This window comes from Carcharodon carcharias, chromosome 7, assembly GCF_017639515.1.
Source record: "Carcharodon carcharias isolate sCarCar2 chromosome 7, sCarCar2.pri, whole genome shotgun sequence".
NCBI lineage: Eukaryota > Metazoa > Chordata > Chondrichthyes > Lamniformes > Lamnidae > Carcharodon > Carcharodon carcharias.
The window spans coordinates 8,991,324-9,017,278 of NC_054473.1; the positions used below are offsets into that span (position 1 = coordinate 8,991,324).

Sequence of the window (25,955 nt, forward strand, 5' to 3'; positions counted from 1 at the left end):
CACTTAATCACTCCTGCATCCCGTCCTATCACAGGCCCTCTTTCTTGTTGTTTTCTTCCCCCAACCCCTACCCTATCCTGTCTCTGTACCGGCTTTAAAACCTATGACATAACCTTTTCCGGTTCCGGTGAAAGGTCACGACCTGAAATGTTAGCTCTGTTCTTCTCTCTGCACAGATGCTGCCTGGCCTGCCAAGTATCTCCAGCATTTTCTGTTTTTATTCCACTTCTGACTTCTATGATGCCAACTGCCCCATGCAGACGTCCGGTGTGTGCACATTGACTGAGGCCACGATCAAGTTTCCCCCACACCCCCAGGTCAACTAACTGACTGACAATCGTACCCCAGGCTGATAAAATGGCCTCTGGCTGACAGTGACAGCATCAGAGGAACCAGATACCCAATTAGTACCTTCGGGGTCGGGGTGAAAAAGTCCATCTCGTTAGAAAAATTTAAAACAGAAAAGATCTTTCAGATTAATTTTGATTTTATTCCTTCAGAAACCACACAAAAAAAAAACGTCCCCAGAATAAAAAGCTTTAAGGCAAGGAGACTTGAGAGAATTTTTTTGTTTTAAACTGTGTCCCACCTCCGGACACTTTAAGACTGTATCATTTTCTTCTGTGGGTCAAATAAATATCTCTTAAAGGCCAAGGTGATAATTATGGGGTGTGTTTCACTCTTCCCTTCATCGGTTTTTGTCATGTCGCCCTTCCCTCCTTTCGATTTTTTCTTGCTTGATGCTGAGAGCTGCTGCTTGGTTTCTGCGGTAAGTCCATCTGTGGGCAGAGGCCAACAATTAGAAGGAACTTTAAGCACTTTCCATCAAGAACTGGTATCTCGATAGCATGTTTAACACAATCCCAAGGTGCGTCTCAGACACGCCATAAAGCGAAATATGACACTGGTAAGGTGATATTCGGACAAATGACCAAAAGCTTGGTCAAGAGGGGTTGCCTTAAAGGGGGAGAGGGAGGTAGAGACTCGGAAGTTTAAGAGAGGCAATTCCGGAGCTTTGGTCCTAGGCAGCTGAAGGTATGACTACTAATGGTAGAGTGATTAAAATTGGGGGTGCTCAAAAGGTTAGGAGTGGAGCAGTGCAGGTATCTTCAAGAGTTGTGAGCAGATTACAGAGATATAGGGGCCATGGAGGGATTTGAAAATACGGATGAGAATTTTAAAATCAAGGTACTGCTTGACCAGGAGCTAATGTAGGTCTGCGAGCACAGGGGTGATAAGAGAATGGGACTTGGTGTGTGTATGGACATTTTATGGATGTTCTGATGCACCTCTCCAATACTCCTCTCACCAGCTACTTGAGCTCTGAACCATATATACTTCAGAATGACTAAAACTCTGCTGATCCCTCTTAAAGCACACTCAGCGAACACCTCTGAACCTGCCAACAATCACTGGCTTCCTCCCTCCCAACGTGATAACCAGAATGCTACCAGGTATGACAGGCATCAGTTATGTGGCGAGACTAGACAAACTGGAGCTCTTCGGAGCTGAAAAGGTTAAGGAAATTTTCCTTTTCAAGTAGTTATCCAATTCCCTTTTGAGAGTTATTATTGAATCTGCTAGCACCATCCTTTCCAGATCACGACAATTCGCTGTGTCAAAAAAAAATTCTCGTTTTGGCCTCAACTGGAGCACTGTTTCACTAAAGAGCAGATGATCTGGCCATTACTACATATTCTGCTTTTGGGAGCTTGCTGTGTGTGAATTGGCTGCTGCGTTTTCTGTGTTACAGCAGTGGCTACACTTAAAAAGAACCTGAGACTGTAAAGCAAACCTTTTTTTCAAAAAAATAATCAAAGCAAGAAAGTAGTGAAGGGGTTAAATGACTAACATGGATTCAAACATTGCTGAAATATTGCTGTGGAATTCAGCTCACAGACATTGTGGCATCACACTCGCATTCTAACAGGCAATGGCTGAGGCTCTGGACAATGTGGCACAAGCCAAGCCCTTGCTTCGAGGAGGAGCTGACACACAAGAGTGAGCACGTATGCAGACAGACCAGGCCCTGTCCAGGTATTCTGAATATGTGGAGTCACACTTTATCTCAAACCACCAAATCAGATAACTACTTTTGCCCTCATGACTAAAAAAAGATTGCGATAGGATGGGCTGGCATCGTGGGTCTGACCCATAGGGAAAGGACACCATCAAAGGCCCTGGTGCCAGGAGGTCTGCAGATTACAGTGGCTCCATCACAGACCCCTATACATGTAAGAACCATGGCAGACAGTACACCACATAATCTCAGCTTCATCTATCCACCTCTGTGGATTTCTCTGGTTACGGAAAACATACTCCCTTTCACTTCAGGAGGAATCAGGAAAACAGGTTAAAGTGCCCCCCGATCGCATTAGACAAGACCCATGAATTATGCAGGCAGAAACTGGGGGACATTTCTGTGTATCCCTGCACAAATTTCCACCGCCAGTGATGAGCAATGGGATTTATACTTACAGCTCATGAGCATTAGACTGACTTAACCCTTTATTGACTAAGGGTTGACATCAACAAGGGAGGTGGCTGAGTTTACTGAAACAAAATTCGTTCAATTTCTCAAGGAATTTGCGATAATCTTACTAATATGCAATCGGAAAGGGCTTACTGAACATTTTGCTTCAGTATTTGCTCTCCTAATATTGGTAACTATAGACATTTCTGGAAGGTAACTCACACCGTGGCTGCAGTGCGAAGTCTACAGGATGCATTGCAGCAGCTCATCAAGGCTATTTTGACAGCACCGCTCTCCCGTGACCTCCTGCCCACTAGAAGGGCAAGAGCAGCAAAGCTGTGGGAGCATTATCGTCTCCACGTTCTCCTCCAAGCCACACGCCATCCCAACTTGGGAATATATCAGCCATTCCTGCATTGTTGCCGGGTCAAAATCCTGGAACTCTCTCCCTATTAGCCCTGTGCAAGCATCTTCGCCATATGGGCTTCAGCGGTTCAAAGAGTAGGCCTATCAGCGCCTTCTCAAGAGGAAAACATGGGTGGGCAATAACTATCAGTGTCACCCACATCTTGAGTCCAGATATTAAAAAAACTCTGAAGTGGAATGCAGGTCAAAGATTTGCATTTTCGCCTCAGAGTTAGAAGGTTGTGGGTTCAAGCCCCACTCCAGGAACTTGAACAAATAATCTAAGCTGACCCTTCGGTGTAGCACTGAGTGCTGCAGAGCTGAATATACCAACTTTTGGATGAGGGAGAGTGAGGTTCTGGGTAACTATCCTGCTGGACGTTAAAGGTCCTTTGGCCCCTTTGAGTGGGACATGCCCAATCCTTCCTTTGACCACCAGCCCCAAAAAGAGATCGATAATAGTTTTTCCCCATTGCTGTCTTGGGATCTTCCGTGCACATAATCGCTGCTGTGTTTCCCTACATCTCTGAGGCAGAAGTAACAAGTCATTACATGAATGGAATAGTTTCTCTTCCCTCTTTTCCATTAGCCCTGTGCTGCTTGTTTAATATCCACTCAAAACCACATTCCCAAATATTCTCTTAAAAGCTGAGTGATTAAGGTGGTCAAGAATTGTTTCTTTTAAAATAATTCATATAGCCATTGCTCCCTATGCTGTGCATCATCCTCAGTCAAGAGGAGAGATGCCAAGGCCAAAGGTCTGTATTTTAGTATTAGAATGCAGAGTCTTATGGATTTTTATAGGTTGCCTCTTCTAACCATCAATGAATAAATCTGTACTCAACTCTTCCTATTTTGCTATGATGTTCCAATGCATTATTCCTCTGATGACACTAGCCTTGCTGAAACAACATGCCCACACTCAGCCTTTAGGCTTGTAATTGAGTAAAGGACCCTTGGGTGCTGAACCAAGAGGGGCCGAATGGCCTCCTTCTGCGCTGTACAATTTGAAGACCTGGATCGGGAACTGTTCCAAGGTAATTGAAACACTTTATATTTTTCCTCCCAAAGCAGTGCAGTTGAAATTCACTTTCTTGTGTTTTGACACGCTGTCAACCAGCCTGCAGGTTATTTGGATTCTTGCTTTTGTGTGGTGCCTGACTCAGCTTAGATACAAGGCGCTGTACTGAGCTTTCCACTTTTCAGATCCCCACAGGGAGATAACAGTCGCTGGCAGTGCGATCACTGGCAATCGCTCAGCTCATCTTGTAACAATGCAGCCTTCCCCCCACCATCACCTGTGTTGGCGACAGACCTGATCCATGTAGGCAAAATACCCGCAGCAGAAACCAAACAGTAAGGCCTGTCGGAGGTGTCTGTGGGTCGTTTCTTTTATGCTCTGCCCTTATATTGCGACATGGCCTGAAGGTGCGTGTCAGCAGTGGGGACAAACAACAAAGGCGCCTGACTGAACACACAAGGCGCTGGTCAAACTCTCAAAACAAAACTGCCATTACTCTATGCCCCGCCTCCCCCTCATCAACTCTTGTTGGGCTCCTATCTATTGATGGGTCACTGAGCATGCTCAGAATTCAGAATATTTTGTTACATAGAATCTACAGCACGGAGTCAGGTCATGTGGTCCATGCTGGTGTTTATGTTCCATATGAGCCCTTGACTCTATCAATATCCTACCATTCTTTTCCCCCTCATGTACTTATGTAGCTTCCCCTTAAAGGCATTTATACTAATCAGCTCAACTCCTCCATTTGGTATTGAGTTCCGCACTCCCACCACTCTCTGGGTAAAGAAGTTCCTTCTGAGCTCTTTACATACGAATATACAAGTTAGGAGCAGGAGTAGGCCACTCGGCCCCTCGAGCCTGCTCCGCCATTCAATAAGATCATGGCTGATCTGAATGTAACCTCAACCCCACATATCTGCCTACCCCGAATAACCTTTCACCCCTTGTTAATCAAGAATCTATCCAGCTCTGCCTTAAAAATATTCAAAGACTCTGTTTCCACTGCCTTTTGAGGAAGAGAGTTCCAAAGATTCCTGTCAGAGAAAAAAAATTCTCCTTATCTCTGTCTTAAATGAGTGACCCCTTATTTATAAACAGTGACCCCTAGTTCTAGATTCTCCCACAAGAGGAAACATCCTCTCCACATCCAAAACAAAAACAGAATTACCTGGAAAAACTCAGCAGGTCTGGCAGCATCGGCGGAGAAGAAAAGAGTTGACGCTTCAAGTCCTCATGACCCTTCGACAGAACTCAGAACTTTTTATCTCTCCACATCCACCCTGTCAAGACCCCTCAGAGTCTTAAAGTTTTCAATTAAGTCACTTCCTACTCTTCCAAACTCCAGTGGATACAAGCCTAACCTGTCCAACCTTTCTTAAGACGAAGAGTTGTGGGGAGGAGGAGACAGAATGGCACTAAGGGAGTTGGTCATTCTGAAAACCAGTGCAGACACGATGGGTTGAATAGCTGCTTCTACATCATAAGAATTCTGTGATTCTGTAGTCTTACTCTTATGGCCACTAGTTTTGGACTCTCCTCCACAATGGAAACATCTTCTCTACATCTCCTAATTAAAACCTTTCATAATCTTAAATACCTCCATTAGGTTACCCCTCAGTCTTCTCTTTTCTCAAAAGACGCCCAGCCTGTTTAATTTTTCCTGACAGTTGATCCAACACCAGGGCCTGGGCGAGCTGGTTTTCATCAGCACAATTCACCCAAAATTGGCCAAACAAAAGCAAAATAAATCACAGAATTTTAAGCGCAAATTATATTCAGCACAAACCAAGTTTCCTCAATCTAGAAGCTGGTCCTGACCACGTCCCCAGGTCAAATTAATCACCATTGGAGGCCAAATTAATCACCATTGGAGGTCAAATTAATCACCATTGGAGGTCTCCTAAAATTGCACTCGTTTTGGAGCCTTCGAAGATGCTTTAAAAACTCTGTAATGTTGAAGAGTCACACAGACTCGAAACGTTAACTGTGTTCCTCTCCGCAGATGCTGTCAGACCTGCTGAGTTTTTCCAGCCATTTTTGTTTTTGCTTTAAAAATTAAGCCATTTTTAGTGCAAAAGTACGAAGCGGGAAGTTGTAAAAGCTTTTGATGCTTAGGAAAGGTTGGACAGATTGGCTTTGTTTCCCTTGGAGTTTAGAAAAGTGAGGGGTGACTTGATTGAAACGTTCAGGATCTTATATACTTGGTATTTAGTTGGATTTTGCAGACTCTGGGTCTATACTCGATGGAGTTTAGAAGGATGAGGGGGGATCTGATTGAAACTTACAGAATACTGAAAGGCCTGGATAGAGTGGACGTGGGGAAGATGCTTCCATTAGTAGGAGAGACTAGGACCCGAGGGCACAGCCTCAGAGTAAAGGGAAGACCTTTTAGAACAGAGGTGAGGAGAAACTTCTTTAGCCAGAGAGTGGTGAATCTATGGAATTCATTGCCACAGAAGGCTGTGGAGGCCAGGTCATTGAGTGTATTTAAGACGGAGATAGATAGGTTCTTGATTGGTAAGGGGATCAAAGGTTACGGGGAGAAGGCGGGAGAATGGGGTTGAGAAACTTATCAGCCATGATTGAATGGCGGAGCAGACTCGATGGGCTGAATGGCCTAATTTCTGCTCCTATGTCTTATGGTCTTATGGAATGGTCTTGACAAGTTGGACCTAGAAAGGATGTTTCCTCCTGTGGGTGAGTCCACAACTAGGGGGCACTGTTTTAAAATTAAGGGTCACCTTTTTCGGACAGAGATAAGGAGAAAACTTTTCCCTCAGAAGGGTTGGGCGACTTTAGAACTCTCTGCCTCAGAAGGTGGTGGAGGTGTGGGGGGGGGTCACTGAAAATTTTTAAGGCAGAGATAGATAGATTCTTGTTAGGCAAGGGAATCAAAGATTATCAGGGGTAGATGGGAATGTGAAAGTCAAAACACAAACAGATCAGCCGTGACCTTATTGAATGGCGGAGCAGGCTTGAGGCCGAATGGCCAACTTGTGCTCCTATTTTGTACCTTCCTATGATTCAAATGCTTATTTTTTTGTGATAAACTTATTTTCAACATATCAATCAAACTGCACCAACATTCTTTTTTTTTACTCTTAACCAAATCAAGGAATAATTTTCTAAAGCAAAAACTTTGCTAAAAATTATGTTCGAAAACACTGTTGCAAATGAGCTTGACTGAAAGTTAAAGGTAGTACAAGTTTGGGTGGCATTTGCACCCAGAACGAGGCAAACTCTGCCCCTGCAGAAATCTAGGAAGTGAATATTTCTGAGAGGAGACAAAGAGAGAGAAAGAGAGAGAGAATAGCATTAACTTGCAATGAATCATGTTTAAACTGGACCACACCTTGGGAACAGAGCCTTGCCCTGGGCACAGAAGAGATTCCTCAAGAGAAATGGTGCAGAGAGGAGCCGAAACCCGGACAGAAAACAGAGCTATGAGGAAAAGACTGGAGAAACTTGGGTTTTGAGGCACAAATTTCAGATGAGCGCCAGAAAAAAGGGGAGATTAAGAGAAATATTTTCCATCGAAGGGCTAGTTTAATAAAAACACAGGATAAATGACTTTGAAGCCAATTCAATTACAACATTTAAGAGTGAATTAGATAACCAGTTGAAGAAAAAAAATTGAAGGTGTACAGGGAAGAAGCAGAGAATTGGGATTAGAGTAGACAACTCCGATGGGAACTAGCACCGGCAGAGGTATTGTGGGCCGAATGGCTACTATTGTTGAAATTTCTATGCTCATATAATTTTTGGCCTTGGATGGAGCTGACTGAGAAAGGAGCCAATTGAAGTTAATGAAATAATATAATGGTTCAGAAAGGGCGAATCTGGAAACACTATTTCAGATTCAACCACAACAAGGGATCACAGAGGCATAAACTGCTGAATTAGGACTGATATCAGTGACCTTTCAACAACCTCAAGCGGGAACTGGACCGGTTCCCAAATGAGGCCGTGGTGCATCCTATAGAAGGCAAATGGCTGTAAAAACAACATCTTGCTTTTATATGGTGCCTATAACACAGTAAATCACAGGACCCTCATCAAACACTGAGTAACACAAGGAGATTATGGCAGGTGATCAAGAACTCGGTCAAGGAGATCGTAAAGATTAGAGGCAGGTAGAGAAATGGAAAGGTTTAGGGAGGGAATTCCAGAGCTCACTGCCCAGGCAGCAGAGGCCAACGCCACCAGTGATGGAGCAATGAATATCAGAGATGCACAAGAGACCAGAGCTGGTAACACTTAGCCCACGTGATGTCCTGGACTGGTTTTAATCACCTGAAGAGCTTGGAGCGGAACTTTACTTTTTCTCCTTACTTTTCGCGGGATTTTTACCTCTCCCATGAGATTACATGGTCACGGCGGAGGGGGTAAGGAGAGCACGGTCAAAATGCTGCAAGCATCCTGAACAGATCAAAGGACCAGTGGTCTTTTCCTGAGTGATTTTTTTTAACAGGTTTGTATGCAAGTTAAAGCAGGAGGAAAATACAAATGGCCTCAAGAATATACCTAATGGAATCTTTCAAGCTCAGAAAGGGAAATGAGCAAGCTGATCCAGAAACATTGCTTATTACAGTGAAAGGTTTAAATGTCAGGGAATACAGGTTAAAAAGCTGGAAAATATGAGTCAGCTGGAATTCCTTGACAAAGGGTAGTCAGTTGCAGAATAAGTTCACAGGGAAATCCACTGATAAATGGAGTCAACAGAATAGTTTGGAGGATAATGTGAGGCGAATAGAAAAGGTCAGGTTGATTCTGCCTTAGCCATAATTCTGAGAACTGACACTAACGAACTGTCTCATGGGTTTTCTCTGCACTAACTCAAGTCTCCCTCGCTTCTTGGCAATCAGAACTGGACACAGCGCTCCAGCTGGATTGGACCAGAACTGGACAAAGTGCTCCAGCTGGGTCTGACCAGAACTGGACACATGCTCTAGCTGGGTCTGACCAGAACTGGACACAGTGACCTAGCTTGTCCTGACCAGAGCTGGTCACAGTGCTCCAGCGGGGTCTGCCCAGAACTGGTCAGAGTGCTCCAGCTGGGTTTGACCGGAACTGGACACATTACTCAAGCTGGGTCTGCCCAGAACTGGACACAGTGCACCAGCTGGATCGGACCAGAACTGGACACAGTGCTCTAGCTGGATCGGACCAGAACTTGACACAGAGCTCCAGCTGGATCTGACCAGAACTGGACACAGTGCTCCAGCTGGGTCTGACCAGAACTGGATACAATGCTCCAGCTGGGTCTGACCAAAACTGGACACAGTGCTATAGCTGGGTCTGACCAGAACTGGACACAGTGCTCTAGCTGGGTCTGACCAGAACTGGACAAAATGCACCAGATGGGTCTGACCAGAACTGGACACAGTGCTCCAGCTGGGTCTGACCAGAACTGGACACAGTGCTCTAGCTGGGTCTGACCAGAACTGGACACAGGGCTCCAGCTGGATTGGACCAGAACTAGACACAGTACGCAAGCTGGATCTGCCCAAAACTGGACACAGTGCTCTAGCTGGGTCTGACCAGAAGTGGACACAGTGCTCTAGCTGGGTCTGCCCAGAACTGGACACAGTGACGTAGCTTGTCCTGACCAGAACTGGACACAGTGCTCCAGCTGGGTCTGACCAGAACTGGACACAGTGCTCCAGCTGAGTCTGACCAGAACTGGACACGGTGCTCTAGCTGGGCCTGACCAGAACTGGACACAGTGCTCTAGCTGGGTCTGACCAGAACTGGACAAAGTGCTCCAGCTGGGTCTGACCAGAACTGGACACAGTGCTCCAGCTGGGTCTGACCAGAACTGGACACAGTGTTCCAGCTGGGTCTGACCAGAACTGGACACAGTGCTCCAGCCTGGTCTGACCAGAACTGGACACAGTGCTCCAGCTGGGTCTGACCAGAAATGGACACAGAGCTACAGCTGGGTCTGACCAGAATTGGACAAAATGCTCCAGCTGGGTCTGACCAGAACTGAACACAGTGCCCTAGCTGGGTCTGACCAGAACTGGATACAGTGTTCCAGCTGGATTTGACAAGAACTGGACACAGTGCTCCGTTGGGTCTGACCAGAAATGGACACAGTGCTCCAGCAGGGTCTGACCAGAACTGAACACAATGCTCCAGCCTGATTGGACCACAACTGGACAGAGTGCTCCAGCTGGGTCTGACCAGAACTGGACACAGTGCCTTAGCTGGGTCTGACCAGAACTGGATACAGTGCTCCAGCTGGGTCTGACTAGAACTGGACACAGTGCTCCAACTGGATCGGACCAGAACTGGACACAGTACTCCAGCTGGGTCTGACCAGAACTGGATACAGTGCCCCACTGGGTCTGACCAGAACTGGACAAAGAGCTCCAGTTGTATTGGACCAGAACTGAACACAGTGCTCCAGCTGGTTCTGACCAGAACTGGATACAGTGCTTTAGATGGGTCTGAGCAGAACTGGACACAATGCTCTAGCCAGGTCTGACCAGAACTGGAGACGGTGCTCCAGCTGAGTCTGACCAGAACTGGACACAGTGTTCCAGCTGGGTCTGACCAGAATTGGACACAGTGCTCCAGCTGGGTCTGACCAGAAAAGGACAGTGCTCTAGCTGGGCCTGACCAGAACTGGATACAGTGCTCTAGCTGGGTCTGACCAGAACTGGACACAGTGCTCTAGCTGGGTCTGACCAGAACTGGACAAAGTGCTCCAGCTGGGTCTGACCAGAACTGGACACAGTGCTCTAGCTGGATCGGACCAGAACTTGACACAGAGCTCCAGCTGGATCTGACCAGAACTGGACACAGTGCTCCAGCTGGGTCTGACCAGAACTGGATACAATGCTCCAGCTGGGTCTGACCAAAACTGGTCAGAGTGCTCCAGCTGGGTTTGACCGGAACTGGACACAGTACTCAAGCTGGGTCTGCCCAGAACTGGACACAGTGCACCAGCTGGATCGGACTAGAACTGGACACAGTGCTCTAGCTGGATCGGACCAGAACTTGACACAGAGCTCCAGCTGGATCTGACCAGAACTGGACACAGTGCTCCATCTGGGTCTGACCAGAACTGGATACAATGCTCCAGCTGGGTCTGACCAAAACTGGACACAGTGCTCCAGCTGGGTCTGACCAGAACTGGACACAGTGCTCTAGCTGGATCTGACCAGAACTGGACAAAATGCACCAGATGGGTCTGACCAGAACTGGACACAGTGCTCCAGCTGGGTCTGACCAGAACTGGACACAGTGCTCTAGCTGGGTCTGACCAGAACTGGACACAGGGCTCCAGCTGGATTGGACCAGAACTAGACACAGTACGCAAGCTGGATCTGCCCAAAACTGGACACAGTGCTCTAGCTGGGTCTGACCAGAAGTGGACACAGTGCTCTAGCTGGGTCTGCCCAGAACTGGACACAGTGACGTAGCTTGTCCTGACCAGAACTGGTCACAGTGCTCCAGCTGGGTCTGACCAGAACTGGACACAGTGCTCCAGCTGGGTCTGACCAGAACTGGACACAGTGCTCTAGCTGGGCCTGACCAGAACTGGATACAGTGCTCCAGCTGGGTCTGACCAGAACTGGACACAGTGCCCTAGCTGGGTCTGACCAGAACTGGACACAGTGCTATAGCTGGGCCTGACCAGAACTGGACACAGTGCTCCAGCTGGGTCTGACCAGAACTGGACATGGTGCTCTAGCTGGGCCTGACCAGAACTGGACACAGTGCTCTAGCTGGGTCTGACCAGAACTGGACAAAGTGCTCCAGCTGGGTCTGACCAGAACTGGACAGGGTGCTCCAGCTGGGTCTGACCAGAACTGGACACAGTGTTCCAGCTGGGTCTGACCAGAACTGGACACAGTGCTCCAGCCTGGTCTGACCAGAACTGGACACAGTGCTCCAGCTGGGTCTGACCAGAAATGGACACAGAGCTACAGCTGGGTCTGACCAGAATTGGACAAAATGCTCCAGCTGGGTCTGACCAGAACTGAACACAGTGCCCTAGCTGGTTCTGACCAGAACTGGATACAGTGTTCCAGCTGGATTTGACAAGAACTGGACACAGTGCTCCGTTGGGTCTGACCAGAAATGGACACAGTGCTCCAGCAGGGTCTGACCAGAACTGAACACAATGCTCCAGCCTGATTGGACCAGAACTGGACAGAGTGCTCCAGCTGGGTCTGACCAGAACTGGACACAGTGCCTTAGCTGGGTCTGACCAGAACTGGATACAGTGCTCCAGCTGGGTCTGACTAGAACTGGACACAGTGCTCAAAACTGGATCGGACCAGAACTGAACACAGTGCCCCACTGGGTCTGACCAGAACTGGACAAAGAGCTCCAGTTGTATTGGACCAGAACTGAACACTGTGCTCCAGCTGGTTCTGACCAGAACTGGATACAGTGCTTTAGATGGGTCTGAGCAGAACTGGACACAATACTCTAACCAGGTCTGACCAGAACTGGAGACGGTGCTCCAGCTGAGTCTGACCAGAACTGGACACGGTGCTCCAGCTGGGTCTGACCAGAACAGGATGGTGCTCTAGCTGGGCCTGACCAGAACTGGATACAGTGCTCTAGCTGGGTCTGACCAGAACTGGACACAGTGCTCTAGCTGGGTCTGACCAGAACTGGACAAAGTGCTCCAGCTCGGTCTGACCAGAACTGGGTACAGTGCTCCAGCTGGGTCTGACCAGAACTGGACACAGTGTTCCAGCTGGGTCTGACCAGAACTGGACACAGTGCTCCAGCTGGGTCTGACCAGAACTGGACACAGTACTCCAGCTGGGTCTGACCAGAACTGGACACAGTGCTCCAGCTGTGTCTGTCCAGAACTGGAAACAGTGCTCCAGCTGGGTCTGACCAGAACTGGAAACAGAGCTACAGCTGGGTCTGACCAGAACTGGACAAAATGCTCAAGCTGGGTCTGACCAGAACTGAACACATTGCCCTAGCTGGGTCTGACCAAAACTGGACACAGTGCTCCAGCTGGGTCTGACTAGAACTGGCCACAGTGCTCCAACTGGATCGGACCAGAACTGGACACAGTACTCCAGCTGGGTCTGACCAGAACTGGATACAGTGCCCCACTGGGTCTGACCAGAACTGGACAAAGAGCTCCAGTTGTATTGGACCAGAACTGAACACAGTGCTCCAGCTGGGTCTGACCAGAACTGGATACAGTGCTCTAGATGGGTCTGAGCAGAACTGGACACAGTGCCCTAGCTGGGTCTGACCAAAACTGGTCAGAGAGCTCCAGCTGGGTTTGACCAGAACTGGACACAGTACTCAAGCTCGGTCTGCCCAGAACTGGACACAGTGCACCAGCTGGATCGGACCAGAACTGGACACAGTGCTCTAGCTGGATCGGACCAGAACTTGACACAGAGCTCCAGCTGGATCTGACCAGAACTGGACACAGTGCTCCAGCTGGGTCTGACCAGAACTGGATACAATGCTCCAGCTGGGTCTGACCAAAACTGGACACAGTGCTCTAGCTGGGTCTGACCAGAACTGGACACAGTGCTCTAGCTGGGTCTGACCAGAACTGGACAAAATGCACCAGATGGGTCTGACCAGAACTGGACACAGTGCTCCAGCTGGGTCTGACCAGAACTGGACACAGTGCTCTAGCTGGGTCTGACCAGAACTGGACACAGGGCTCCAGCTGGATTGGACCAGAACTAGACACAGTACGCAAGCTGGATCTGCCAAAAACTGGACACAGTGCTCTAGCTGGGTCTGACCAGAAGTGGACACAGTGCTCTAGCTGGGTCTGCCCAGAACTGGACACAGTGACGTAGCTTGTCCTGACCAGAACTGGTCACAGTGCTCCAGCTGGGTCTGACCAGAACTGGACACAGTGCTCCAGCTGGGTCTGACCAGAACTGGACACAGTGCTCTAGCTGGGCCTGACCAGAACTGGATACAGTGCTCTAGCTGGGTCTGACCAGAACTGGACACAGTGCCCTAGCTGGGTCTGACCAGAACTGGACACAGTGCTATAGCTGGGTCTGACCAGAACTGGACACAGTGCCCTAGCTGGGTCTGACCAGAACTGGACACAGTGCTATAGCTGGGTCTGACCAGAACTGGACACAGTGCTCTAGCTGGGTCTGACCAGAACTGGACAAAGTGCTCCAGCTGGGTCTGACCAGAACTGGACACAGTGCTCCAGCTGGGTCTGACCAGAACTGGACACAGTGTTCCAGCTGGGTCTGACCAGAACTGGACACAGTGCTCCAGCCTGGTCTGACCAGAACTGGACACAGTGCTCCAGCTGGGTCTGACCAGAAATGGACACAGAGCTACAGCTGGGTCTGACCAGAATTGGACAAAATGCTCCAGCTGGGTCTGACCAGAACTGAACACAGTGCCCTAGCTGGGTCTGACCAGAACTGGATACAGTGTTCCAGCTGGATTTGACAAGAACTGGACACAGTGCTCCGTTGGGTCTGACCAGAAATGGACACAGTGCTCCAGCAGGGTCTGACCAGAACTGAACACAATGCTCCAGCCTGATTGGACCACAACTGGACAGAGTGCTCCAGCTGGGTCTGACCAGAACTGGACACATTGCCTTAGCTGGGTCTGACCAGAACTGGATACAGTGCTCCAGCTGGGTCTGACTAGAACTGGACACAGTGCTCCAACTGGATCGGACCAGAACTGGACACAGTACTCCAGCTGGGTCTGACCAGAACTGGATACAGTGCCCCACTGGGTCTGACCAGAACTGGACAAAGAGCTCCAGTTGTATTGGACCAGAACTGAACACAGTGCTCCAGCTGGTTCTGACCAGAACTGGATACAGTGCTCCAGCTGAGTCTGACCAGAACTGGACACAGTGCTCCAGCTGGGTATGACCAGAACTGGACACGGTGCTCCAGCTGGGTCTGACCAGAATAGGACGGTGCTCTAGCTGGGCCTGACCAGAACTGGATACAGTGCTCTAGCTGGGTCTGACCAGAACTGGACACAGTGCTCTAGCTGGGTCTGACCAGAACTGGACACAGTGCTCCAGCTGGGTCTGAACAGAACTGGGTACAGTGCTCCAGCTGGGTCTGACCAGAACTGGACACAGTGTTCCAGCTTGGTCTGACCAGAACTGGACACAGTGCTCCAGCTGGGTCTGACCAGAACTGGACACAGTACTCCAGCTGGGTCTGACCAGAACTGGACACAGTGCTCCAGCTGGGTCTGTCCAGAACTGGAAACAGTGCTCCAGCTGGGTCTGACCAGAACTGGACAAAATGCTCCAGCTGGGTCTGACCAGAACTGAACACATTGCCCTAGCTGGGTCTGACCAAAACTGGACACAGTGCTCCAGCTGGGTCTGACTAGAACTGGCCACAGTGCTCCAACTGGATCGGAACAGAACTGGACACAGTACTCCAGCTGGGTCTGACCAGAACTGGATACAGTGCCCCACTGGGTCTGACCAGAACTGGACAAAGAGCTCCAGTTGTATTGGACCAGAACTGAACACAGTGCTCCAGCTGGGTCTGACCAGAACTGGATACAGTGCTCTAGATGGGTCTGAGCAGAACTGGACACAATGCTCTAGCCAGGTGTGACCAGAACAGGACACAGTGCTCCAGCTGAGTCTGACCAGAACAGGATACAATGCCCCGCTGGGTCTGACCAGAACTGGACAAAGAGCACCAGCTGTATTGGACCAGAACTGAACACAGTGCTCCAGCTGGGTCTGACCAGAACTGGATAGAGTGCTCTAGATGGGTCTGAGCAGAACTGGACACAGTGCTCCAGCTGGGTCTGACCAGAACTGGACACAGTGCTCTAGCTGGGTCTGACCAGAACTGGACACAGGGCTCCAGCTGGATTGGACCAGAACTAGACACAGTACGCAAGCTGGATCTGCCCAAAACTGGACACAGTGCTCTAGCTGGGTCTGACCAGAAGTGGACACAGTGCTCTAGCTGGGTCTGCCCAGAACTGGACACAGTGACGTAGCTTGTCCTGACCAGAACTGGTCACAGTGCTCCAGCTGGGTCTGACCAGAACTGGACACAGTGCTCCAGCTGGGTCTGACCAGAACTGGACACAGTGCTCTAGCTGGGCCTGACCAGAACTGGATACAGTGCTCCAGCTGGGTCTGACCAGAACTGGACACAGTGCCCTAGCTGGGTCTGACCAGAACTGGACACAGTGCTATAGCTGGGTCTGACCAGAACTGGACACAGTGCTCCAGCTGGGTCTGACCAGAACTGGACACGGTGCTCTAGTTGGGCCTGACCAGAACTGGACACAGTGCTCTAGCTGGGTCTGACCAGAACTGGACAAAGTGCTCCAGCTGGGTCTGACCAGAACTGGACACAGTGCTCCAGCTGGGTCTGACCAGAACTGGACACAGTGTTCCAGCTGGGTCTGACCAGAACTGGACACAGTGCTCCAGCCTGGTCTGACCAGAACTGGACACAGTGCTCCAGCTGGGTCTGACCAGAAATGGACACAGAGCTACAGCTGGGTCTGACCAGAATTGGACAAAATGCTCCAGCTGGGTCTGACCAGAACTGAACACAGTGCCCTAGCTGGGTCTGACCAGAACTGGATACAGTGTTCCAGCTGGATTTGACAAGAACTGGACACAGTGCTCCGTTGGGTCTGACCAGAAATGGACACAGTGCTCCAGCAGGGTCTGACCAGAACTGAACACAATGCTCCAGCCTGATTGGACCACAACTGGACAGAGTGCTCCAGCTGGGTCTGACCAGAACTGGACACATTGCCTTAGCTGGGTCTGACCAGAACTGGATACAGTGCTCCAGCTGGGTCTGACTAGAACTGGACACAGTGCTCCAACTGAGTCTGACCAGAACTGGACACAGTGCTCCAGCTGGGTATGACCAGAACTGGACACGGTGCTCCAGCTGGGTCTGACCAGAATAGGACGGTGCTCTAGCTGGGCCTGACCAGAACTGGATACAGTGCTCTAGCTGGGTCTGACCAGAACTGGGTACAGTGCTCCAGCTGGGTCTGACCAGAACTGGACACAGTGTTCCAGCTTGGTCTGACCAGAACTGGACACAGTGCTCCAGCTGGGTCTGACCAGAACTGGACACAGTACTCCAGCTGGGTCTGACCAGAACTGGACACAGTGCTCCAGCTGGGTCTGTCCAGAACTGGAAACAGTGCTCCAGCTGGGTCTGACCAGAACTGGACAAAATGCTCCAGCTGGGTCTGACCAGAACTGAACACATTGCCCTAGCTGGGTCTGACCAAAACTGGACACAGTGCTCTAGCTGGGTCTGACCAGAACTGGACAAAGTGCTCCAGCTGGGTCTGACCAGAACTGGACACAGTGCTCTAGCTGGATCGGACCAGAACTTGACACAGAGCTCCAGCTGGATCTGACCAGAACTGGACACAGTGCTCCAGCTGGGTCTGACCAGAACTGGATACAATGCTCCAGCTGGGTCTGACCAAAACTGGTCAGAGTGCTCCAGCTGGGTTTGACCGGAACTGGACACAGTACTCAAGCTGGGTCTGCCCAGAACTGGACACAGTGCACCAGCTGGATCGGACTAGAACTGGACACAGTGCTCTAGCTGGATCGGACCAGAACTTGACACAGAGCTCCAGCTGGATCTGACCAGAACTGGACACAGTGCTCCAGCTGGGTCTGACCAGAACTGGATACAATGCTCCAGCTGGGTCTGACCAAAACTGGACACAGTGCTCCAGCTGGGTCTGACCAGAACTGGACACAGTGCTCTAGCTGGATCTGACCAGAACTGGACAAAATGCACCAGATGGGTCTGACCAGAACTGGACACAGTGCTCCAGCTGGGTCTGACCAGAACTGGACACAGTGCTCTAGCTGGGTCTGACCAGAACTGGACACAGGGCTCCAGCTGGATTGGACCAGAACTAGACACAGTACGCAAGCTGGATCTGCCCAAAACTGGACACAGTGCTCTAGCTGGGTCTGACCAGAAGTGGACACAGTGCTCTAGCTGGGTCTGCCCAGAACTGGACACAGTGACGTAGCTTGTCCTGACCAGAACTGGTCACAGTGCTCCAGCTGGGTCTGACCAGAACTGGACACAGTGCTCCAGCTGGGTCTGACCAGAACTGGACACAGTGCTCTAGCTGGGCCTGACCAGAACTGGATACAGTGCTCCAGCTGGGTCTGACCAGAACTGGACACAGTGCCCTAGCTGGGTCTGACCAGAACTGGACACAGTGCTATAGCTGGGCCTGACCAGAACTGGACACAGTGCTCCAGCTGGGTCTGACCAGAACTGGACACGGTGCTCTAGGTGGGCCTGACCAGAACTGGACACAGTGCTCTAGCTGGGTCTGACCAGAACTGGACAAAGTGCTCCAGCTGGGTCTGACCAGAACTGGACAGGGTGCTCCAGCTGGGTCTGACCAGAACTGGACACAGTGTTCCAGCTGGGTCTGACCAGAACTGGACACAGTGCTCCAGCCTGGTCTGACCAGAACTGGACACAGTGCTCCAGCTGGGTCTGACCAGAAATGGACACAGAGCTACAGCTGGGTCTGACCAGAATTGGACAAAATGCTCCAGCTGGGTCTGACCAGAACTGAACACAGTGCCCTAGCTGGTTCTGACCAGAACTGGATACAGTGTTCCAGCTGGATTTGACAAGAACTGGACACAGTGCTCCGTTGGGTCTGACCAGAAATGGACACAGTGCTCCAGCAGGGTCTGACCAGAACTGAACACAATGCTCCAGCCTGATTGGACCAGAACTGGACAGAGTGCTCCAGCTGGGTCTGACCAGAACTGGACACAGTGCCTTAGCTGGGTCTGACCAGAACTGGATACAGTGCTCCAGCTGGGTCTGACTAGAACTGGACACAGTGCTCAAAACTGGATCGGACCAGAACTGAACACAGTGCCCCACTGGGTCTGACCAGAACTGGACAAAGAGCTCCAGTTGTATTGGACCAGAACTGAACACTGTGCTCCAGCTGGTTCTGACCAGAACTGGATACAGTGCTTTAGATGGGTCTGAGCAGAACTGGACACAATACTCTAACCAGGTCTGACCAGAACTGGAGACGGTGCTCCAGCTGAGTCTGACCAGAACTGGACACGGTGCTCCAGCTGGGTCTGACCAGAACAGGATGGTGCTCTAGCTGGGCCTGACCAGAACTGGATACAGTGCTCTAGCTGGGTCTGACCAGAACTGGACACAGTGCTCTAGCTGGGTCTGACCAGAACTGGACAAAGTGCTCCAGCTCGGTCTGACCAGAACTGGGTACAGTGCTCCAGCTGGGTCTGACCAGAACTGGACACAGTGTTCCAGCTGGGTCTGACCAGAACTGGACACAGTGCTCCAGCTGGGTCTGACCAGAACTGGACACAGTACTCCAGCTGGGTCTGACCAGAACTGGACACAGTGCTCCAGCTGTGTCTGTCCAGAACTGGAAACAGTGCTCCAGCTGGGTCTGACCAGAACTGGAAACAGAGCTACAGCTGGGTCTGACCAGAACTGGACAAAATGCTCAAGCTGGGTCTGACCAGAACTGAACACATTGCCCTAGCTGGGTCTGACCAAAACTGGACACAGTGCTCCAGCTGGGTCTGACTAGAACTGGCCACAGTGCTCCAACTGGATCGGACCAGAACTGGACACAGTACTCCAGCTGGGTCTGACCAGAACTGGATACAGTGCCCCACTGGGTCTGACCAGAACTGGACAAAGAGCTCCAGTTGTATTGGACCAGAACTGAACACAGTGCTCCAGCTGGGTCTGACCAGAACTGGATACAGTGCTCTAGATGGGTCTGAGCAGAACTGGACACAGTGCCCTAGCTGGGTCTGACCAAAACTGGTCAGAGAGCTCCAGCTGGGTTTGACCAGAACTGGACACAGTACTCAAGCTCGGTCTGCCCAGAACTGGACACAGTGCACCAGCTGGATCGGACCAGAACTGGACACAGTGCTCTAGCTGGATCGGACCAGAACTTGACACAGAGCTCCAGCTGGATCTGACCAGAACTGGACACAGTGCTCCAGCTGGGTCTGACCAGAACTGGATACAATGCTCCAGCTGGGTCTGACCAAAACTGGACACAGTGCTCTAGCTGGGTCTGACCAGAACTGGACACAGTGCTCTAGCTGGGTCTGACCAGAACTGGACAAAATGCACCAGATGGGTCTGACCAGAACTGGACACAGTGCTCCAGCTGGGTCTGACCAGAACTGGACACAGTGCTCTAGCTGGGTCTGACCAGAACTGGACACAGGGCTCCAGCTGGATTGGACCAGAACTAGACACAGTACGCAAGCTGGATCTGCCAAAAACTGGACACAGTGCTCTAGCTGGGTCTGACCAGAAGTGGACACAGTGCTCTAGCTGGGTCTGCCCAGAACTGGACACAGTGACGTAGCTTATCCTGACCAGAACTGGTCACAGTGCTCCAGCTGGGTCTGACCAGAACTGGACACAGTGCTCCAGCTGGGTCTGACCAGAACTGGACACAGTGCTCTAGCTGGGCCTGACCAGAACTGGATACAGTGCTCTAGCTGGGTCTGACCAGAACTGGACACAGTGCCCTAGCTGGGTCTGACCAGAACTGGACACAGTGCTATAGCTGGGTCTGACCAGAACTGGACACAGTGCCCTAGCTGGGTCTGACCAGAACTGGACACAGTGCTATAGCTGGGTCTGACCAGAACTGGACACAGTGCTCTAGCTGGGTCTGACCAGAACTGGACAAAGTGCTCCAGCTGGGTCTGACCAGAACTGGACACAGTGCTCCAGCTGGGTCTGACCAGAACTGGACACAGTGTTCCAGCTGGGTCTGACCAGAACTGGACACAGTGCTCCAGCCTGGTCTGACCAGAACTGGACACAGTGCTCCAGCTGGGTCTGACCAGAAATGGACACAGAGCTACAGCTGGGTCTGACCAGAATTGGACAAAATGCTCCAGCTGGGTCTGACCAGAACTGAACACAGTGCCCTAGCTGGGTCTGACCAGAACTGGATACAGTGTTCCAGCTGGATTTGACAAGAACTGGACACAGTGCTCCGTTGGGTCTGACCAGAAATGGACACAGTGCTCCAGCAGGGTCTGACCAGAACTGAACACAATGCTCCAGCCTGATTGGACCAGAACTGGACAGAGTGCTCCAGCTGGGTCTGACCAGAACTGGACACATTGCCTTAGCTGGGTCTGACCAGAACTGGATACAGTGCTCCAGCTGGGTCTGACTAGAACTGGACACAGTGCTCCAACTGGATCGGACCAGAACTGGACACAGTACTCCAGCTGGGTCTGACCAGAACTGGATACAGTGCCCCACTGGGTCTGACCAGAACTGGACAAAGAGCTCCAGTTGTATTGGACCAGAACTGAACACAGTGCTCCAGCTGGTTCTGACCAGAACTGGATACAGTGCTCCAGCTGAGTCTGACCAGAACTGGACACAGTGCTCCAGCTGGGTATGACCAGAACTGGACACGGTGCTCCAGCTGGGTCTGACCAGAATAGGACGGTGCTCTAGCTGGGCCTGACCAGAACTGGATACAGTGCTCTAGCTGGGTCTGACCAGAACTGGACACAGTGCTCTAGCTGGGTCTGACCAGAACTGGACACAGTGCTCCAGCTGGGTCTGAACAGAACTGGGTACAGTGCTCCAGCTGGGTCTGACCAGAACTGGACACAGTGTTCCAGCTTGGTCTGACCAGAACTGGACACAGTGCTCCAGCTGGGTCTGACCAGAACTGGACACAGTACTCCAGCTGGGTCTGACCAGAACTGGACACAGTGCTCCAGCTGGGTCTGTCCAGAACTGGAAACAGTGCTCCAGCTGGGTCTGACCAGAACTGGACAAAATGCTCCAGCTGGGTCTGACCAGAACTGAACACATTGCCCTAGCTGGGTCTGACCAAAACTGGACACAGTGCTCCAGCTGGGTCTGACTAGAACTGGCCACAGTGCTCCAACTGGATCGGAACAGAACTGGACACAGTACTCCAGCTGGGTCTGACCAGAACTGGATACAGTGCCCCACTGGGTCTGACCAGAACTGGACAAAGAGCTCCAGTTGTATTGGACCAGAACTGAACACAGTGCTCCAGCTGGGTCTGACCAGAACTGGATACAGTGCTCTAGATGGGTCTGAGCAGAACTGGACACAATGCTCTAGCCAGGTGTGACCAGAACAGGACACAGTGCTCCAGCTGAGTCTGACCAGAACAGGATACAATGCCCCGCTGGGTCTGACCAGAACTGGACAAAGAGCACCAGCTGTATTGGACCAGAACTGAACACAGTGCTCCAGCTGGGTCTGACCAGAACTGGATAGAGTGCTCTAGATGGGTCTGAGCAGAACTGGACACAGTGCTCCAGCTGGGTCTGACCAGAACTGGACACAGTGCTCTAGCTGGGTCTGACCAGAACTGGACACAGGGCTCCAGCTGGATTGGACCAGAACTAGACACAGTACGCAAGCTGGATCTGCCCAAAACTGGACACAGTGCTCTAGCTGGGTCTGACCAGAAGTGGACACAGTGCTCTAGCTGGGTCTGCCCAGAACTGGACACAGTGACGTAGCTTGTCCTGACCAGAACTGGTCACAGTGCTCCAGCTGGGTCTGACCAGAACTGGACACAGTGCTCCAGCTGGGTCTGACCAGAACTGGACACAGTGCTCTAGCTGGGCCTGACCAGAACTGGATACAGTGCTCCAGCTGGGTCTGACCAGAACTGGACACAGTGCCCTAGCTGGGTCTGACCAGAACTGGACACAGTGCTATAGCTGGGTCTGACCAGAACTGGACACAGTGCTCCAGCTGGGTCTGACCAGAACTGGACACGGTGCTCTAGTTGGGCCTGACCAGAACTGGACACAGTGCTCTAGCTGGGTCTGACCAGAACTGGACAAAGTGCTCCAGCTGGGTCTGACCAGAACTGGACACAGTGCTCCAGCTGGGTCTGACCAGAACTGGACACAGTGTTCCAGCTGGGTCTGACCAGAACTGGACACAGTGCTCCAGCCTGGTCTGACCAGAACTGGACACAGTGCTCCAGCTGGGTCTGACCAGAAATGGACACAGAGCTACAGCTGGGTCTGACCAGAATTGGACAAAATGCTCCAGCTGGGTCTGACCAGAACTGAACACAGTGCCCTAGCTGGGTCTGACCAGAACTGGATACAGTGTTCCAGCTGGATTTGACAAGAACTGGACACAGTGCTCCGTTGGGTCTGACCAGAAATGGACACAGTGCTCCAGCAGGGTCTGACCAGAACTGAACACAATGCTCCAGCCTGATTGGACCACAACTGGACAGAGTGCTCCAGCTGGGTCTGACCAGAACTGGACACATTGCCTTAGCTGGGTCTGACCAGAACTGGATACAGTGCTCCAGCTGGGTCTGACTAGAACTGGACACAGTGCTCCAACTGAGTCTGACCAGAACTGGACACAGTGCTCCAGCTGGGTATGACCAGAACTGGACACGGTGCTCCAGCTGGGTCTGACCAGAATAGGACGGTGCTCTAGCTGGGCCTGACCAGAACTGGATACAGTGCTCTAGCTGGGTCTGACCAGAACTGGGTACAGTGCTCCAGCTGGGTCTGACCAGAACTGGACACAGTGTTCCAGCTTGGTCTGACCAGAACTGGACACAGTGCTCCAGCTGGGTCTGACCAGAACTGGACACAGTACTCCAGCTGGGTCTGACCAGAACTGGACACAGTGCTCCAGCTGGGTCTGTCCAGAACTGGAAACAGTGCTCCAGCTGGGTCTGACCAGAACTGGACAAAATGCTCCAGCTGGGTCTGACCAGAACTGAACACATTGCCCTAGCTGGGTCTGACCAAAACTGGACACAGTGCTCCAGCTGGGTCTGACTAGAACTGGCCACAGTGCTCCAACTGGATCGGACCAGAACTGGACACAGTACTCCAGCTGGGTCTGACCAGAACTGGATACAGTGCCCCACTGGGTCTGACCAGAACTGGACAAAGAGCTCCAGTTGTATTGGACCAGAACTGAACACAGTGCTCCAGCTGGGTCTGACCAGAACTGGATACAGTGCTCTAGATGGGTCTGAGCAGAACTGGACACAATGCTCTAGCCAGGTGTGACCAGAACAGGACACAGTGCTCCAGCTGAGTCTGACCAGAACAGGATACAATGCCCCGCTGGGTCTGACCAGAACTGGACAAAGAGCACCAGCTGTATTGGACCAGAACTGAACACAGTGCTCCAGCTGGGTCTGACCAGAACTGGATAGAGTGCTCTAGATGGGTCTGAGCAGAACTGGACACAATGCTCTAGCCAGGTCTGACCAGAACTGGACACAGTGCTCCAGCTGAGTCTGACCAGAACTGGATACAACGCTCTAGCTGTGTCTGACCAGAACTGGACATAAAGCTCCAGCTGGGTCTTAGTAGAACTGGACACAGTGCTCCAGCTGGATTGGACCAGTATTGGACACAGTGCTCCAGCTGGGTCTGACCAGAACTGGACACAATGCTCCAGCTGGGTCTTAGTACAACTGGATACAGTGCTCCCACTGGATTGGACCAGTACTGGACACACTTCTCAAGTTGGGTCTGACCAGAACTGGACACAGTGCTCCAGCTGCCTCTGACCAGAACTGGACACAGTGTTCTAGCTGGGCCTGACCAGAACTGGATACAGTGCCCTAGCTGAGTCTGACCAGAACTGAACACAGTGCTCCAGCTTGGCCTGACCAAAACTGGATACAGTGCTCCAGCTGGGTCTGACCAGAACTGGAAACAATGCTCCAGCTGGGCCTGACCAGAACTAGATACAGTGCTCTAGCAGGGCCTGACCAGAATTGGACACAGTGCACCAGCTGGGTCTGACCAGAATTGGACACAGTGCTCCAGCTGGGTCTGACCAGAACTGGACACAGTGCTCCAGCTGGGTCCGACCAGAACTGGATACAGTGCTCCAGCTGGGTCTGACCAGAACTGGACACAGTGCTCTAGCTGGGTCTGACCAGAACTGGACACAGTGCTCTAGCTGGGTCTGACCAGAACTGGAAACAATGCTCCAGCTGGGTCTTAGTAGAACTGGATACAGTGCTCACGCTGGACTGTACCAGTACTGGAAACAGTGCTCCAGCTGGGTCTGACCAGAACTGGACACAGTGCTCCAGCTGAGTCTGACCAGAACTGGATACAACGCTCTAGCTGTGTCTGACCAGAACTGGACATAAAGCTCCAGCTGGGTCTTAGTAGAACTGGACACAGTGCTCCAGCTGGATTGGACCAGTATTGGACACAGTGCTCCAGCTGGGTCTGACCAGAACTGGACACAATGCTCCAGCTGGGTCTTAGTACAACTGGATACAGTGCTCCCACTGGATTGGACCAGTACTGGACACACTTCTCAAGTTGGGTCTGACCAGAACTGGACACAGTGCTCCAGCTGCCTCTGACCAGAACTGGACACAGTGTTCTAGCTGGGCCTGACCAGAACTGGATACAGTGCCCTAGCTGAGTCTGACCAGAACTGAACACAGTGCTCCAGCTTGGCCTGACCAAAACTGGATACAGTGCTCCAGCTGGGTCTGACCAGAACTGGAAACAATGCTCCAGCTGGGCCTGACCAGAACTAGATACAGTGCTCTAGCTGGGCCTGACCAGAAATGGACACAGTGCACCAGCTGGGTCTGACCAGAATTGGACACAGTGCTCCAGCTGGGTCTGACCAGAACTGGACACAGTGCTCCAGCTGGGTCCGACCAGAACTGGATACAGTGCTCCAGCTGGGTCTGACCAGAACTGGACACAGTGCTCTAGCTGGGTCTGACCAGAACTGGACACAGTGCTCTAGCTGGGTCTGACCAGAACTGGAAACAATGCTCCAGCTGGGTCTTAGTAGAACTGGATACAGTGCTCACGCTGGACTGTACCAGTACTGGAAACAGTGCTCCAGCTGGGTCTGACCAGAACTGGATACAGTGCTCCAGCTGGGTCTGACCAGAACTGGACACAGTGTTCTAGCTGGGCCTGACCAGAATTGGATACAGTGCCCTAGCTGAGTCTGACCAGAACGGGACACAGTGCTC

The 25,955-nt window shown here is 51.4% G+C and overlaps 1 protein-coding gene across 2 annotated transcripts in view; it reads right to left on the minus strand.

Annotated features, from left to right (window-relative positions):
* Positions 1–469: 469 nt before the first annotated feature.
* eefsec (eukaryotic elongation factor, selenocysteine-tRNA-specific) overlaps positions 470–25,955 on the minus strand; it is a 445,969-nt gene continuing 420,483 nt past the window's right edge. For both annotated transcript variants that reach the window (XM_041192567.1, XM_041192566.1), the window contains one exon: positions 470–779. In XM_041192567.1, coding sequence (XP_041048501.1) covers positions 601–779 — 179 coding nt within the window. In that variant the 3' untranslated portion in view covers positions 470–600. The remainder of the gene's footprint in view (positions 780–25,955) is intronic.